This window comes from Varroa jacobsoni, unplaced genomic scaffold, assembly GCF_002532875.2.
Source record: "Varroa jacobsoni isolate VJ856 unplaced genomic scaffold, vjacob_1.0 contig00062, whole genome shotgun sequence".
NCBI classification, from domain to species: Eukaryota; Metazoa; Arthropoda; class Arachnida; order Mesostigmata; family Varroidae; genus Varroa; species Varroa jacobsoni.
The window spans coordinates 240438-257493 of NW_019214404.1; the positions used below are offsets into that span (position 1 = coordinate 240438).

Sequence of the window (17056 nt, forward strand, 5' to 3'; positions counted from 1 at the left end):
TAATGCGAACCTTCCTTCTGTATGTTGTAACGATATGTAGCATCAGGAAGGTGGAACTAGATTCAGCCAGCTATTCGAATCCTCAAGGCGTCATAGCGGTTCTCGTGGAACAGTGTACTTGTCCTCAGGGTTATGTAGGGCACTCTTGTGAGGTACATGGTTTTTTGCCTACATTACTCTATACGTCTGGTCGTTTATCACTATTTATTAATGAGTTCAATCGTATATTATTTTTGCTGTTTACGGCGTTTGCGTTTAAAGGTGGAATTGGTATATGGGAATACATACACTCGTCGACACAAACATCGCCTTTCTAGCTTCAATAATAATATATATATAGCCTATATATAGCATACAGGTGTCGTAACGAAATGTTCGAAGGACTTCGTTTACAAGTATAGCATTATGTTGTTCGATTATAGCGCAATCGGTTTTGGCAGAATAACCACTAAGGACTATGCCATGTATTTTCTCTCGTGTTCGCAATAGCGACATCTTTAAATGTCTATATACTCCTAGCAACTGCATATATCAATATGTTCATATCTGTTTGCGCCTGCGAACAAATACAGCAATGTGCCGCTGGATTCGTACGCCGTCAAAGTGGTCAGTTTCTCGGGTCCTGCGTTCAGGGTGTCATTCCTTGTGCCTGCAACGGTCATTCCAACACGTGCGACCAGACTACTGGCAAATGCTTGGTAAGTGTGAGGAAAACGCTTATAAATCTCGCAGACGCATATATAATAGTGCGAAGTTTAGATAAGGGCTAAAAACATGTCTAAAAGGATACTAGAACGAGGTGCGATCGATATGGCGGAAACAATGACATCGTCCTTTACTTCGACAATCAGCGCGTAGTGCATTGTTAGAGAATGAAGATGATATTAAGCGTTTGCAGAGGTAATAGAAGATAGTTACACGCCATGTTTCTTTTAGTATTCATTTGTAGATAAGGCGAGTCGATGAATATAAGTTACGGGATTTCGAGGTAAAGTTTCAAATAACGGCATTTTTTCGCAGAACTGCCAACATAATACCGATGGTGTCCACTGCGAGAAATGCAAACGGGGTTTCTATGGACAGGCAACTAGGGGGACGGCCTTCGACTGTAGACCCTGCCCGTGTCCACCAATAACAGTCCCACCTCAGTAAGTGGCCAAGCTTACGCAAAATTCTAAATAGACAATAACAACAATGTCATAATTACGACTATAAATGTCCTACATCGAGGACAGTGTGACCTTTGTGAAAACGATGGCAGTTCATCTCGTCCATCCTTTCTCTTTATTAATGGAGTAAATAGATTAGCGTGCAAGAAATTAAACTCATAAGTAAAATGCCTGCCGATATTGTGAATAGGCTCTTTGCCTACCTTATAAACCAACACGTCTGCTTTTTTTTGCTTTCTAGTAGTTAGCTGTCGATGATTTGTTGATAGGCCATACGTGATGTGTGAAAGAAAGATACATCAACTTGTATATAGCTCTCGTTCACACATGTGTACGTGTCAAGCACTACATAAAAATTGCTATTGTATATACAAAGTTAACTGACCTATCTGCGCACGCGAGTATTTAATTATAGGATCTTCATACAGGTATATAGTACACCAACAGGTATTGGACAAATGTTCTTTGTTCTGTTCGTATTGTGCATGCAGCATGTTGACAAGCCGATTTACTGGGTATCCTGCTGAGTGGTTTGCGCCCTCGTGTCAGCTAGACGCCGACGGAGAGGTGACGTGTACAGCGTGTCCTATTGGCTACGAGGGTAGACGCTGCCAAAAGTGCGCCCATGGCTATGAACGTTCGGATCTAGGCAACACCTGCCGACTTTCGGGTAAAATCAAGCCTTTCATTAAAAGAACAAACGCCTATTGATACATTTATCTTGTAGCTAAGTTGCAAGGTAGAAATCTTTCAGCATTAATCAAACGATTCAGCTACGAGAATGACAAAAACTGCTTCAATATGTAGTTGCATTGGTCAAGAATCTTCCCATCACTATAGGTCATGATGAATTTTGCTTGCAGAATGTGACGTTGATCAATTCCAATGTGGTGGCGGCAGCTGCATTATGAGGCGGCAACAGTGTGATGGCCGCTATGATTGTGAAGACTTTTCTGATGAACATGGTTGTGGTATGTGTCCTCTACGTAGATGTTATTGAGTGATTATCTTGTACACTTCCAGAATAAAAGTTACATATTTTGAGACGGTTAAAGGAGTGACGTAAAAGTCGAATGAAAAACGAGAATACGCTAAAACGTCATAGCCGATCGATTTCAGCGTGCACTCTAAACCAGTACAAATGTCGTGATGGCGTCTGCATAGATGCCCGGGCTCGGTGTGACGGAAAGGCAGACTGTCTCGATATGTCTGATGAACAACAATGCGGTACGTTAAAGAGCCGAAGTGATCAATTTAGGGCACACTGTGGATATACAAAATAGAGAATTGATCCGATGCGAAGAAAAAGCAAAATGTGTTTGTGTTTATTGTAAATACAGATCACTTAGGATTTTAAAATAGGAAAACAACAGAAATCAAGTATAATATTTTTGCCTTATTGCACAACGGTGTCATTGTGCCATAGGCACGTTCCGATGCAACTCAGCTGGCTCACTGAGTGCGGACCCTTCGCCATCAACTGGACTCTGCCCATGTAAACCTCTTGTGACCGGCACTGCTTGTGATACATGCAGGACGAACTCCTTCTTTCTGCACGCCGACGCGCCATTAGGCTGCGTTCAATGCTTTTGTATGGGCATCACTTCATCGTGTACCTCGTCAAACTATTACCGCGAACAGGTAGCGTAGTACTGGCAATTCAGTTCTTGATATCCTATGTTGTCGACCGGATCTCGACTTTCGTATTCAAATAGTTATTACTCAGCTCTCACAGGACTTAGCAATTAGCAACATTAATAATAATCAGAATCGTCCTTGATTTATTGTGTAAAAACTCGTTCAGGAGATTCTCCGCTTTACTACGTCAACGGAAGATGTTCGCATAACTGATCAGCATCGCAGTACTACTAGCGACTCTGGCTTGAAGGCAGAAACCACTCGGAGAGAACTGGTTTTTTCGGAGGCTAGCGTGGCTAATTACAGCTACGCTCGCGGCTCATCTGACGTCGCCTACTGGCAGCTACCGGAACGTTTTCTGGGCAGAAAGACGCTTGCCTATGGCGGCGAGCTCCGTGTCAAGCTACGCTATGAAGGTGGCGGCATTTATCGCGACCAAGAACCTGACATCATCCTCGTCGGCACCCGAGCAACATTGCAGCACCGATTTGCCGACAAATTGTCCGGCATGTTTGCTCAGCAGCTGACCGTTCGTATGTTTGAGAGTTCGTTCGTGAAAGCGGACGGCCTCCCCTCCCGCCGCGAGGATTTCATGCTAGTCCTAGCCAACCTGCAGGCTATCCTTATTAAAGCAACTTACGTCGACGACACCGAGCTCGCCGCGTACGTTTCTATGCCACAGCATGAACAATATAAAATAACCGCATTTGGCCATTATTGTAATTTATTTGCTGAACTTGTTTTATTGTCGTTTCGCCCAAAGTTGTCATATTATTATCTGTTGTATGTTAAACGCGATTTACAGCCTGCTATATTCTTGGCTACTCTTTTGATTATAGACTGGTGGAAGTAAGTTTGGACATTGCAGTTCCTTCTAACACTGGCCAGGCTTTAGCCCTCTCAGTCGAGCAATGTCGTTGCCCTCGTGGTTATCGTGGACTTTCTTGCGAAGCCTGTGAACGAGGATTCACGCGTTCGGCTTCCGGCTCTTTTCTCGGACTCTGTGAGCCGTGTTTTTGCAATGGCCACTCATCAGATTGTGATCCAGAATCAGGAGTTTGCCGAGATTGTCAACATCATACTACTGGGGACTTCTGCGATGAGTGCGCACCCGGCTTTGTAGGTGATGCCACCGCTGGAACTTCAAGCGACTGTACTGATATCTCTGGTAAGAGCAAACGAAAGCTGGTTTTGTTGACTACCCCTTTTAAGAGAAAGGATACATGAAGACCGTTCTTTTTGAATTCTGTTGAAATCACAGAGAGCGTCCTTGCACTGCCTGGCGGGCATTCGAATAACAGTACTTAGGAAAGATGTTTTTGAGCATCTCTGGCAAAACTGTTATTCTTTACGTAAACATATTTCAATCGCTGTCTGTTACAGAGCCTTCGTGCCAGTGTGACACGCGGGGCAGCATTAGCGAGGATTGCGATATCAGCGAACAATGCGCTTGTAAAGAGTATGTCGAGGGTAAAAATTGTCAGCGATGCAAGGAAGGCTACTTCCAATTGGAGGCCGGCAACCCACACGGTTGCACACCATGTTTCTGTTTTGAAGTTACCGAAAAATGCACTTCATCAACATTTTATCGTGCCGAAATTTTTATGGCGCTCGCCGACCTCGATGACCCCTTCCAACACCATTTTCAGTTGACTGATCGTTTACAAATGCAGCAAATCACCGAAGGAATTGTGGTGAACCCCTCTCTAAACTCGGTCTCATTTGCATCATTTTCTAGTCAGGAGACGTTATTTTGGTCATTGCCTGAACAGTTTTTGGGTAACAAACTCGCCTCATACGGGGGCTATCTTAGCTTCAGTCAGCACTATACGGCCGAAACCGAAGGGGAACCATTCAACGACGCCGACATCCAGATAACGGTACGTTCAAAGCATTTCCTAATTTTTACATGTTTTTTTTTCAAAGTGGTGGTGCTCTAATAGATGTTATTTCCATCGATCGAATAGTTTAGCTTCAATCCGACCAGAATTTGTTGTTTCTACTTGCCTGTGCAAACCTAGTGCAACAATTGAGTGTTCTTCTTTTCTCAACTGTGAGGTCACAAAAGTAAATAACCTCTTCTGTCATCTCTTTCGGGCCTGCGCAATTTCCCTCACAAAATTGCCTGCAGGGCAACGGAATGACTTTGTTTTATATCCTGCATCCGCCACCGAGTCCGGCAGAACAGCGGAGCTATCGAGTTCCACTTCGCGAGCTCGACTGGCGACACTTCGACCCGGAGACGTCGCTGTCGTCCGAGGCCTCCCGTCATGACCTTCTTCGCGTGCTGGCCAACATCGAAGTGCTCCTCATTCGAGCTACGTTTAGTTCGCGCATGTTGTTAACGTCGCTAAGCAGCGTGAACATGTCGACCGCTGTGCCGCACGCCACCGACTCGCCAGACGGGATTGTAGCGCACGAGGTGGAACAGTGCACGTGCCCCCCGGGTTACGCCGGTCTATCATGTGAAGAGTGCGCTCCCGGCTACCTGCGGGACCTCAGCGTACCTCACGCAATTCGCTGCTCGCGTTGCCATTGCAACGGACATTCAGAGTCGTGCGACCCGAAGACCGGCCAGTGTATGGTAAGAAGGAAAAGCTGGATATTGACGACTGTATAGGTAAAGCTTATATCATTATACTAGGGCATCGTGTCAATTAATAGCACGCAATAATGTAGCATGATATGGTAGGATCTAGGGCTTTTTGTTTCGGTCTTTAGTCCTTTGTAAGTTTATTCTGTGCGACGTTTGGTGACATTAAGACGAATGACTGCCCCTTCTGTTATTATTATTGTTTTATTATTCTTTAAAATATTTTTATTAAATATTTAATATTTGTTATATATTATTATTAAGTAATCTTAAAAAATAATAATATAATTATATCATATATTATTATCTGTTATTCATACCGTAAAATTTGAATTTATGACTCAAATATTTTATTACTTCTTTACAGTATACTTCTTTCACATCAAAAGAATCTCTTTATATTGTAGGATACATATCGTACCTTCGTAATCTTCGGGTATATCGTAAAGAAGAAGCTTTAGGAATGTATTTAGTTAATAAGTTTAAAGATATCTTGACATTTCCCATACACTCCGCATCGTTGTAGAGATGTCGACATAACACAGCGGGCGGCCATTGTGATCGCTGTAAGCAGGGTTTTTACGGGGACGCCACGGTTGGCACCCCCGAGGACTGCAAGCCCTGTCCATGCCCTCATATGCAAGCCTCTAATCAGTAAGTTTACGCTTAAACTTATTCCTGATCAGAATTATCATTCAACATAGTAAAAAAAGTTACTGGTCGAAGTAGTATTATACGATGCAGTATGGTTTTGAGTATTAGCTTGTCAATGAACACGCGATATTGAGCAATAATAAATGACTGACTAAGCTTAATAGCATTTTCTTTTTGAGCTAACGCCGTAACTAACAAGCAGAAACCGTGGGAATGTTTTAGTTGAACGACTGACTCCGACTTCGTTTGTTTGCTAAATGTTCAGATTTTCAAAGACGTGCTTTTTGGACACGGACGGTCAGGCTACGTGTAATGCGTGCCCTATCGGATATTCTGGCCGCAACTGCGAGACTTGCTCTACAGGCTATATCGGAAACCCACTTCGGCTGGGGGATCATTGCGTAAAGCACGCGAACAACGATACCACTAACCCACTAAGCTTCGTTCGCGTTCAAGTCCACGAGCCCAAAACTCTACGTGTCGCCCCAGGAGCAACTGCCGTGTTAAGATGCAATGCCTACGGAAGATCTAACGTTAGTAATAAATTCTGGCATATCGATGAACCACACATTAATACAGTACTGCTGATATAGTCTACTTGATCTGAGACACACCTGTAAATAACGAAAAAATTTCTGTTTTTATTATTATTATTTTCTAGTTAGTAGTAAAAGCAGCAAAAAGATTTAGCAATTAAATAATCAGCTTTTATTAGTAAAAACTACTATGCGCTTTGTTTCTTCCTCCTTATATATCGCATCAGTAGTACAAGTTGCTTGAGTAGAATAAGTTTCTTATGATAGAATTGTGTAACATCACGCCTCTGTTATAGGAGTAGAACAATCAATGGATCAAACTTTGTTTCACAGGTGCCAGTCTCAGTGTTTTGGAGCCGAGAGCGAGGTCTACCGCTCCCAGCACGCGCAACCGATGCTTCAGGATTGCTGACAATCGTAGATACCCGCCTGGATGATAACGGCACGTATATGTGCTCCGTTGCCTTACCAGGCTTTGGGCCACAGCCTCACATTCTAGGTCCAACGTTGCCAATGTTCCCTAACCCACACAGCACAGATACCTTACTGAGCAACCCCGCTCTGTCGGACAGCGCTTTTCTAATTGTAGAAGGACTTGAAACCCGCATTGGTCCACGCGTTCGCATCGATCCGCAGTGAGTTTAATATCAGAATTGGTATAGTTGAGTGTACACTATAATTCTTCTCACTGGGTCATCACTGAGTGACAACAGAGGGTAGATATATTACATAATAATGCAATCAACAATAAATGCTACTTTAATTCCCTAGATTTTTCCTAATTCCAACTATTCACAATCCTTGATGCCAAAGCGTTAATATCAGATTGAAAGTCATTGATACTGGTATGACATTACAAACATATAGGGTTTTTTTTCGGAAGCAGTTCACTGACGTCGTCCCTTTGCAGGTTTTTAAAGGTTAGCGCGGGTCAGCCAGTGACGTTTCGCTGCATTGCCTCAGGGCATCCAGTGCCCGAATTACGATGGGAAAAGGCGGGTAATGGGCTTCTTTCGCCCGACTCAACCTTCGTTGATGGATCGTTTCGAATCGGGTCCGCCCGTGGCTCCGATCAAGCTGAATACTTTTGCTTGGCCACTAACGTCGCCGGTTCGCATAGGGCGCGGGCTGTCCTTTTCGTTCGTGGAGGTAAGTGGAGAACTTTGGGTGAACAAAACGGAGCAGGAGGTTATTCGATTGATGAAGTTACTTCCTTCTCGTTTAATGTATCCGTAGTCGGCGCGTTATATTTGAAAACTGACGTTATCGATACACATCTCCGGTCGCATCATTCCATTTCAAAGAACATTAAAAGTTTTTTTTTTTTTTTTTTAATTATGATATTATGTTTAGAGACGCATATACAGGTGCTAAGCAAAAGGTGTCTGGACTGGTATCTATGAATGACTAATATTTGATCTGCACCATGACTTCTATCTACAAAAAATAGGACACAAAAAGACGTTCTTCAGTCATTTTTGCTATTCTTCTTTGAGATATAATGAGCTCGAGCTGTGTGTCCTTTGAAGGCTTTCTAAGTATTGACGACATAGTAAAATTACAGTAAGCCGGGCTTTCATTCGAAACAGGCTAAAACTTGTTCATTTTAATGGAAATACATGATAGTCCAAAACCTTTCTGATTTACCCACGTACAGCTTTTCAGCGTTCATTTCAAGCTAGGAAAGTATCGACATTTCGCGACGTGTGGAAGTGTTTCAAATGTTCTTTGACTCATTAAACACATACATGAGTAGTAGTGCTCATCCGATCTGGATCAGGCATGGCCAGATTATTACGCCTGTAAACATGCATTTGTTTAACATTTTTCTGTCATATTGGCATTGTATAGATGATATAGGCGCTACGCAGGCCCCTCAGGTCACAGTGAGTCCCTCTGCGGTTGAAGTCCTGCCTGGGGAGAATATTTGGCTTAAGTGCGCCCCATCCGGTCACCCAGCACCCCAGTTGACCTGGGAATTTGAACATGGAGTGCTGCCACATAATACACAGCTGGTAAGAACGAAGCTTATTATTCAGCATGATAATACTTAGCTTTCCATTGTGTGGCAAGTGATTTGTGGAAAAAGAAGCCTCTGGGGGTCAAATTAACACTTGTTCGCGTGTCTGGTTACCCTATCTGGCTATAGAGAAATAAATGCAATTCGACGCCATCGTTGTGGGGCTTGCTCAGTAAAACTTTTCCAGCCAAACGCCTGCTTCTAACTTTGTCTATCTACTTACTTTTACATTTTTTAAAGCCCTTGTGTGTCCTGTTTGGAAAATACTAATTAGGGCTATTGCTACAGTTTCTCCATCAAAGTCAGCTCTCGCACTTCGCTGTGCCTGTACAATGAGGGACCCTTTTAAAATGGATGCGCGAGTAAACTGAAGACTCATTAAGTAGTCAAAACACCGTTGCATTATTGAACGATCGAACGACATTCTAATATTGGAACAACTATTCCATACGTGTCGTTTATTTCTGTATTTAAGGTAAGTGGCAAACTTCTTATCTACAACGTTCAGGAGCACAATCGGGGCAATTATACCTGTACCGCACATAACAAGTACGGGTCAGCTTCAGTCGACTCCGTTATCTCCATTATTACCAGTAAGTATTACTTTGATGAATTTTCTATTCGATGTACTCTATTCTACATTGATCTGTAATTTTGATCCTCATGTTGTTTAAAAGGAGGAGGCTGAGGGTTGTTTAAAGGAGGTCGCTGAAAAATTGTTTGTGTTACATATGGATTTAGTAACCAATGATGTTTATTAAAAAGGCATTTGAATTGCAGATCCTTCTAGTCAGACTATTGCCAATAATATCCATGGCTATAATTCTAGGGTTGATGTTGCCACTAAACGCAATCAGCTTCAGATAGTTATAAATAACTGCCAATGATAGCATGGTGAGCGCTCTTATTTTGTCTTTTCCTATAATAAAATATCCATAATTATGCCTATTTATTCGAAGACCGCACGAGCCCGATCGTGCATATCGAACCAGAAAGACAGACAGTCCGGGAAGGTGAAGATGCACGTCTACGATGCGCAGCCCGTGCTCAGCCGTCTGCTTATCTCACGTGGACCCGCATAGGGGCAAATCTTACGTTTAGACACTTGGTAAGTTTTCTGTAAAAATAACCTGAACAGTGTTTTCGAAGGCGTCTGTAAGAAGCGAAGTCAAACAACGATGAAAACGAAATAGGTACCTTTCTTGTTGACTAGTCCAATATTTCCAATAACTATATTATTACTATTTTAGGCTTACAAGTTTTTTTTAGAACACCCCTCTTATGTTGATTATTACTGACCCTCGTGAGCGTTTAATTTAATCATCGAGGGGCATTATGAGTTTGACCAAGATGGCTTCGTGTGATTAATTAGTAGAACTGGATTCTATCGCGCTTCCTATTTCAGTCTTTGGAAGACGAATTGATTATCGAAAAGGTTGAAGTGTCTGATCGAGGCATGTACGTGTGCACCGCGGAAAACAGGGAGGGTTCCGCCCAGGCTACAAGCTTGCTTGAAGTAGATCGTCGCGCGGCTCCAGAGGTCAAAATATCAGTTACATTGCTCACTAAATAAAAAAATATCCCGTAAGACGTACTAGGCAATTAAACGTATGGACTGCAGTTGAAGGCAATTGCTTGCGTCTTTCTTGAATGTATGCTTTACACAGGATTCTCAGCATATAATTATGACATAGGTTGTTTTCATGAGATACTGAAAACGTTTCTTTGCAGGTCGATATTTACCCTGGAGGATATATGGACCCGGTAGAAGAAGGCTCACCTGTACTATTGCAGTGTCGAGTTTTAAGCGGTGTACCTGCGCCCCGTTTACAATGGGCGCGTGCTGACGGAGCACCTTTGTCTTCTGGCGCTGACCTCTCGGTTGAGGGTGTTCTTCGGTACGACCTTCTAAATTTGTCTCGATCTGTTTTAAAAGGCAATTGATTTTCGATAGTAATGTTGTAAGTCTAGTTTAGTTTCCAATAAGCCGAACGTTTTCAAGACGAAAAGAAAATCTTCAGGAAACAGTGTAACTGATCTAGACTAACTGGTCTATTCTAGTGAGAAAAACTTAGTTTACTGACACCTCCCTGGACCATTGCAGGTTTAACCGATTCACGGCAGCGGAGGTCGGAACTTATACGTGCACAGCCGAAAATCCATTAGGTATTATGGTTGCATCGAGACAATTAGCTCTTCGTGGCGTGCCATCACTACGGATCGTTCAACGTAGTCCGTACACGGTGCGAACAGGTGATCCGATCCGGTTAGACTGTCTTGCTATGTCGGTTGGTGCTGACGGGCTCCTATTAGGCTTGTCGCAATCAGCAACTACCAGCGGCCATATGCTTCGCTGGAGCAAACAGGGCCAGGCTATAACAAGTTACTCAAGCCAAGACGTGCACGGTTCAACCCGTTCACTAATTATTCAACGTGTGGCCCCGAGTGACGCTGGCCACTACGTATGTTCATGCTGCACACTGCCAAAAGGTCAACAGTCTCAAGGCGAACTGCCAGAGGGAGTCGAGCCGCGTGAGAGGAACGTGGTCGAGGAGAGCGTGCTCGTCATAGGTACGCCGGACATCTACCTCGCCCCACTGCGAGCCCACTTTCATCCCATCGAGGAAAAGAGTCCAACAGAGTCGAACGACCAGTTAATCGATAAAGGTCCCCCATAATAAGAGCTGATAAAAAAATCCAACTTAAACTCATGGCCTGCTGAATCGAAAACGAGCGGCTGATGCAGAGCATAATTTTCATATGTGCAATTGTTCTTGTGGTTCAGTTTCGAACTGGAAGCCATGTTTCATTCAATGTATCTCTTAGATGAATTGAAAGAGTGGTTTTAGAGTTGGCCGTTGCGTTTTTTCAGGCTGCAGCGTGGGGCGAGCGCTAGATAGGACGGCATTTGTATTGTTGTCCATTACAGGATCTGTCTGCCTTTCAGGGCCGATGATAATTACCCTGTGTAAGGTTATACTGCTACAAGTTATAACTTTGAAGAGATCGTCCAGAGACGATTGCGTGGTTTCGCGTTTAGAACTATGTTCTAAGAGAAGGGCTTCCCTAAAAGGAACATGTTCGACCTTAGGAACTTACTCTTATCATTTAACAAGAACCACTTCAGGTGACATTTTGTAAATCCACAACCAAGTAAATGTACAACAAAATAGATTAACAAGTTACGCACGGAACCAACGAGAAAATCTCACACGTTGACTATGTTACATGCTTCCAGCTGATTTTGGCGAATCACAATTGCGAGCTCAACTGCTAATGTAATTTCCAGTTTATCATCATAGTATGCATACACATAACATAAAATAGATTTAAAAAAAAAAACAACGTATTCGATCATTCGGAGCCAATGCGCAAGTAATAAGGAACGTAATAAGAAGCGATAGCTGTGTGCACGGAAACACGGGGGCTGTGACCTGCATGTGAAGCCAGACACACATCAGCTTACCAATCTGCAGAACAATGTGCTGCCTCTACTCAACTACATTTGTGTTGCTATTTACGCCTGCTATTCCGACATAACCTAATGCTTAATCCCGCCTCTAGGTAATTCCGCACGTCAATTACTATAAAAATGAGCCGCCATATCGTTAGTTGTAACTGCTCCCTTTAACCACAGAAACAGTCTGTGCTATGCTGTGCTTGTTTATACCGAAATTTGTGGTAATCGCCGATCCTGGACATTGGTTCGTGTTCATTTCAGTGTTGTCAACGAAGATACTCAATTGCAATAGAAATATCATTACTTCACATGCTCATACTGATTGCGAAACGTCCATAAGAATTTCTTCTTAAGAACTTAAGAGGAATAATTTCGTCTTCCTTTTCATAAATAAATACATCGACACAGCGGATCTCGTCGTGTTTGTAACGAATTTTATACATTTGTAATATACATGCTCCCATTTATGTTGTACATTGCCACTTGCAGGTCTTACGGTTGTGCATCTGATACCGGGAGAACAAACTCTTGTTTCCTTTTTACTGATCTCCAATTTGACTATTAGCCAACATGGTTTGTGTTGGACCAGAAAGTATGTAAACGCATCGAGGCGCTAGTTAGTGTAGCGTATAACATTATCTACTTTATTCGTACATACACATACATGTACAAATACATCAAATGAAAAGACCCAATTTGATCATATCACACACTTTCATGGGACCTTAGGATAAACACAGAACTTTGGCCAGTTATTATCTTTATAGTTGGTACGTTTCGTTGAACGCCGTGTATACATATAAATGATTAACTAGGTTTGGATGTTTAACTAGTCACCTTCGTCCTATGTTTTTCTTTTCATCCCAATAGTCCAGTCAGCAACGAGCGGCGTACTTGAACTGCTTGTCGATGACGAGGTCATTTCAGCTCGATTGGGGGCATCCGTTGAGCTGCGTTGTCGTCTAAGCGGTAGCGAGGATAGTGACGCGACCGTTAGCCAGCCTTTGAGACTCGAGTGGAACAAATTGGATGGTCGACCCTTAGCACCTGACGGAGAACGAGTCACATTGTCTCCAGATGGCGGTGGAGTGTATATCAGCTCAACGGTAGAAGACGATGCCGGACTATACGAGTGTCGTGCGCTTCAAGGAGAGCACTTATTATTTTCTAGGTCAACGAAATTATCAATCGTCGGTAAGCTTTATCCGCGCGTCTTACCCCACACTCTTTTGGTGTCCTTTTGAAATCACGATATCGACACTACGTAGGATACTTAACGTGGTAAAACCTTGTGCAGCACCTGGATCGAAGGACCTCATCCAGCACTATCGATATGCCTGCCATTGTTTCGCCAACATCATATCATGATGTAACTACGTATCAAGCGGACATTGAAATACACTTACTCTGAACCTATATAACGACAGTTTGTGATCGCGTTGTCTTTCTTTTTCTATAAAGAGCAAGGTAATCTGTTAACTTGAGCTACAGTTGTCCTAGCCGTATGTTACGTAGAATGTTTCCCTACGCAATTTTGCTGAATCGCGTCTCATAGCATAACTACAACTGTTCCTAGTGGGTCTTCCTAACTAAGTTATCACGCGTTAGATGGTCAAATCTATGACGGAAACATTATTACTTATAGAATACGTACATGAAGTAATAAAGGTAACAGTTCAAAGTTTAACGCCATAGATATTTTTCATTTCATGCTCTCAGGAGTATACGCTAGAGGTAAGAGGGAAAAGTTAAGATTATCTGTGTTAAGATTTCTAAGTTTGTTCGAATTTTCAACATTAAATGTGTGAATCGACTAAGTTTGAACTTTAGTACAATTCATATACTAATAAAGTTAAACTTAATTTATACTCAGGCTAGCCTTGGCGTTATAAATGCATTAGTGCTTTTCACTTTACGGACTGCACAACGGCACACTATAGTTTGATACATCAACTCTCGTGGAACATTTCTATATAAACTTCTTCTAAAGAAACCAGTAATATATAATAATACAATGCAAACATAGTAATTTCTCCTATATTCGAGAGCCATAATTGTTATAAACACCTCATCGTATAACAGTACACTGAAACATAGATTTCTATTACTCTGTCCAGGTCCACCACGAATATCAGTGAATCCGTCTGAGCAAAGCGTGCAACCCGGGGAGGATGCTCGACTGAGCTGCATGGCCTGGGGTGATCCGCCTGTTGCGTTGCATTGGTCACGTGACAGTGGACATTTCCTGCCAGTTACAGCTCGAGTTCGAGGTCAGGGTCACACTCTTGAATTGCGAGGTGTACGTCGAAATGACGCCGGTCGATATCGCTGCACAGCTGTAAACGCCGCAGGTCGCGCGTCTGCGGCGTCAATGCTTCTGGTTAGTAAAGCCGGACAACCTCGTTCAGGGCGACGAGGTGAAGAGACCGCGCTGGTCGGTAACACCGTCGAACTTCGATGTCCTTCGAGCGGGTCGGTGGAGCGCCACGTTGAATGGGAAGTTTCACCTAACGAAAGCAACACTGGCGGGTCATCAACTCTCACGACACTGCCCGCAAATTCCAAAGTTCATCGAGGCACATTACGATTTACAAACGTCACGCTACGCGACGCTGGACGCTATTCGTGCACAATCAAGGTACATATATATAGTAATATATCTGACAAATGAAATGAAGAAGCTTTTCATTCCGGCCATAATATATGCGACATTAAAGTCTGTAAGGCTTTAAGCATTTGAGTTTTTAGCGGCTGTTCGAAATACAGGCCGTGGTCTGGCAGTCTGACTTATATCTTCATGTTGACAAAGCAGGACATTGTAATAATAACGTACTAACTTTTTCTCAGACTAAGGAGGGTCAGATCCTTGGCAAGGATTACGTCGTCCTCAATGTCCGAGGTAAGAAATAGCGTTGAAACAAAAGTGAATCTTTGCATATTAATAAACCTTTACTTACTATCACAAATATCATCGTCTAGTCGAAGTAGATCTGAACCTATGGTATGCCTATGTATCTATGTTAAAAACAGATTGAACGATACTAGAGTAATCAATTGTTACCAGTCATAGTTGACCTTTTACCTTAGTTTTTCTTTACTGTCATGTGTGCTACTATAGAACCGAATTCACTGGAGGTGTCTGTGCGCGCCTCCAAAGAGGTTATTCTTCCGGGAGATACCGTTGATCTTCTATGCCACGTAGCTGGAGCTCATCAACGTCCCCGAATCCTCTGGAGTCGACTAGGAGCGTCCTTCCTACCCGATAATGTTATTGCCGCTGGCAGTATGCTAACTGTAAATAAATCCGATATTATTTTCATATTAAGTTGAATGCAATACTAGGAAACGCAGAGCATGCCTGTGTGTCTTCGCGGCTGCTCAAGATATCAGGTCGTAGTTAATTGACTACGGAAGCAGCTCGTTATGATTTTTGGCTCGTTAGTTCGTTGGTCTAACTTCGCACAATAAAAACTAATACCTTAATCGGCAATTTATCTGCGTTTAATCTCGATCTATAATGTCAGATAAACCGTGTCCGTTCCGAAAATGGCGGGGTTTACCGGTGTTTGGTTGAAAATTCCGAGGGATCCTTCCATGGCGACTACGTCTTCACCATTCAGAGTAAGTCATTTGACACACGAAGCGCAAACCCACTGGTAATACTGAAAAGATTCCCTACAACTACTGTGACACATGCGACGTCTTACCTATCATAGAGCTTTTAGGAAAAAAGTTTTCTAGCTACGCAGTTCGACGCAGTCACTTAGTTTTCTTGAAAAACTAAAATGGGGCCCTATAAAGTAGATACCAACAGCTATCAAAATCCAATAGGTTTGAAATAACCTCAAAATTATCGCTCACAGAGATAACCCATCGTTTATCGTGTTCTTCCTTTCAATCCGTAACGATTTTAAAACGTCTCCTATTCTAACGAACGAGCAAAATTTCGTACTCCAACGCGGAACAAATTATATATGGAATCTTTTTGAGCATCTGGACATCCATCTCTTCATGAGATTTCCGGTCTAAATTTGCTTCTGATTCGTTCAGCTATATTATAGCCTTAGATACGATCAATCAGATCTAGGTATAGTTCTTCACTGAATAGCATTAATATTTGAATTTCATTAACGCTAGCTTGCGAGCGAGTTACTTTTGTACCAAAAATCATACTAAGTTACGTTATAGATAATTTAGACTAGGTTAGAGAATTGCGCGTAAGGACGAAGTAGGTTGTTGAACAATAGTTGGCAAAAAGGTCCTAAGAGGTCTGCATGCGTTCGCTTACCACGGACAATCACATGAAACCAATCACAATACAAAGCATTAACAAGACAATGTAACTGAAATACGAAATAATGTGCCTTAACATAATTTTTATATAATATATAAAGCTAAATATATAAAGGAATATAAGGCTAATCAAATGTTCACTTATGTTACATTGCATGCCCTACTGTGGCAAACTAATTGCATTATCTGAACAACGTACGGGTAAGTATATTCTGTTAAACTCTGGCCACTTTTTAACTTAGCCTAGTTACTAACTAGCCCTAACTAGCCCATTAACGAAAATCTGCTACTTATTACAACGAACCTAAAAAACATAGCAAGGTGAAAGAAAAAGAAAAATAAGTTAATTGATAACTTATATATTTTAATAGTTATCATAGATTCGATAACGTAAATCGCTAAAGAGTACTTTTATGGATAACATTATATCAAACAACTCTTTAAACAGAAATGCCTACGCTGGATCCTGATCTAGTCGATGTAAAGCACGTTAAAGTCAGAGGTTCATTCGAAATTATTTGTAATTCGTCCTTGGATCAGCCTGTGTCGTACACCTGGACCAAATTACCGTCGGGGAAGCTACCGTCGAGTAAGTAAGCTAAAAAGTATCAGCAACGATTTCATGCCATAGAACTAACTTCACGCTTTCGTTGAAGTCTAACGATTTCGCCTACTAAGTTGTTGTGTTCACGA

The 17056-nt window shown here is 42.3% G+C and overlaps 1 protein-coding gene across 1 annotated transcript in view; it reads left to right on the forward strand.

Moving 5' to 3' along the window:
• The window catches only part of trol (terribly reduced optic lobes), a 236070-nt gene that overhangs the window by 208292 nt on the left and 10722 nt on the right, over positions 1–17056 (forward strand). The window contains exons 29-56 of the mRNA XM_086972590.1: positions 41–152; positions 573–698; positions 1021–1148; positions 1661–1839; positions 2033–2140; positions 2289–2396; positions 2596–2810; positions 2974–3470; positions 3647–3975; positions 4191–4687; positions 4939–5391; positions 5927–6054; positions 6320–6587; positions 6924–7225; positions 7501–7739; positions 8442–8605; positions 9086–9203; positions 9570–9718; positions 10016–10150; positions 10342–10508; positions 10715–11285; positions 12904–13264; positions 13790–13804; positions 14188–14708; positions 14918–14969; positions 15189–15364; positions 15595–15691; positions 16812–16952. Of these exons, the coding sequence (XP_086828716.1) occupies positions 41–152; positions 573–698; positions 1021–1148; positions 1661–1839; positions 2033–2140; positions 2289–2396; positions 2596–2810; positions 2974–3470; positions 3647–3975; positions 4191–4687; positions 4939–5391; positions 5927–6054; positions 6320–6587; positions 6924–7225; positions 7501–7739; positions 8442–8605; positions 9086–9203; positions 9570–9718; positions 10016–10150; positions 10342–10508; positions 10715–11285; positions 12904–13264; positions 13790–13804; positions 14188–14708; positions 14918–14969; positions 15189–15364; positions 15595–15691; positions 16812–16952 (6356 nt within the window). The remainder of the gene's footprint in view (positions 1–40; positions 153–572; positions 699–1020; positions 1149–1660; positions 1840–2032; positions 2141–2288; positions 2397–2595; positions 2811–2973; positions 3471–3646; positions 3976–4190; positions 4688–4938; positions 5392–5926; positions 6055–6319; positions 6588–6923; positions 7226–7500; positions 7740–8441; positions 8606–9085; positions 9204–9569; positions 9719–10015; positions 10151–10341; positions 10509–10714; positions 11286–12903; positions 13265–13789; positions 13805–14187; positions 14709–14917; positions 14970–15188; positions 15365–15594; positions 15692–16811; positions 16953–17056) is intronic.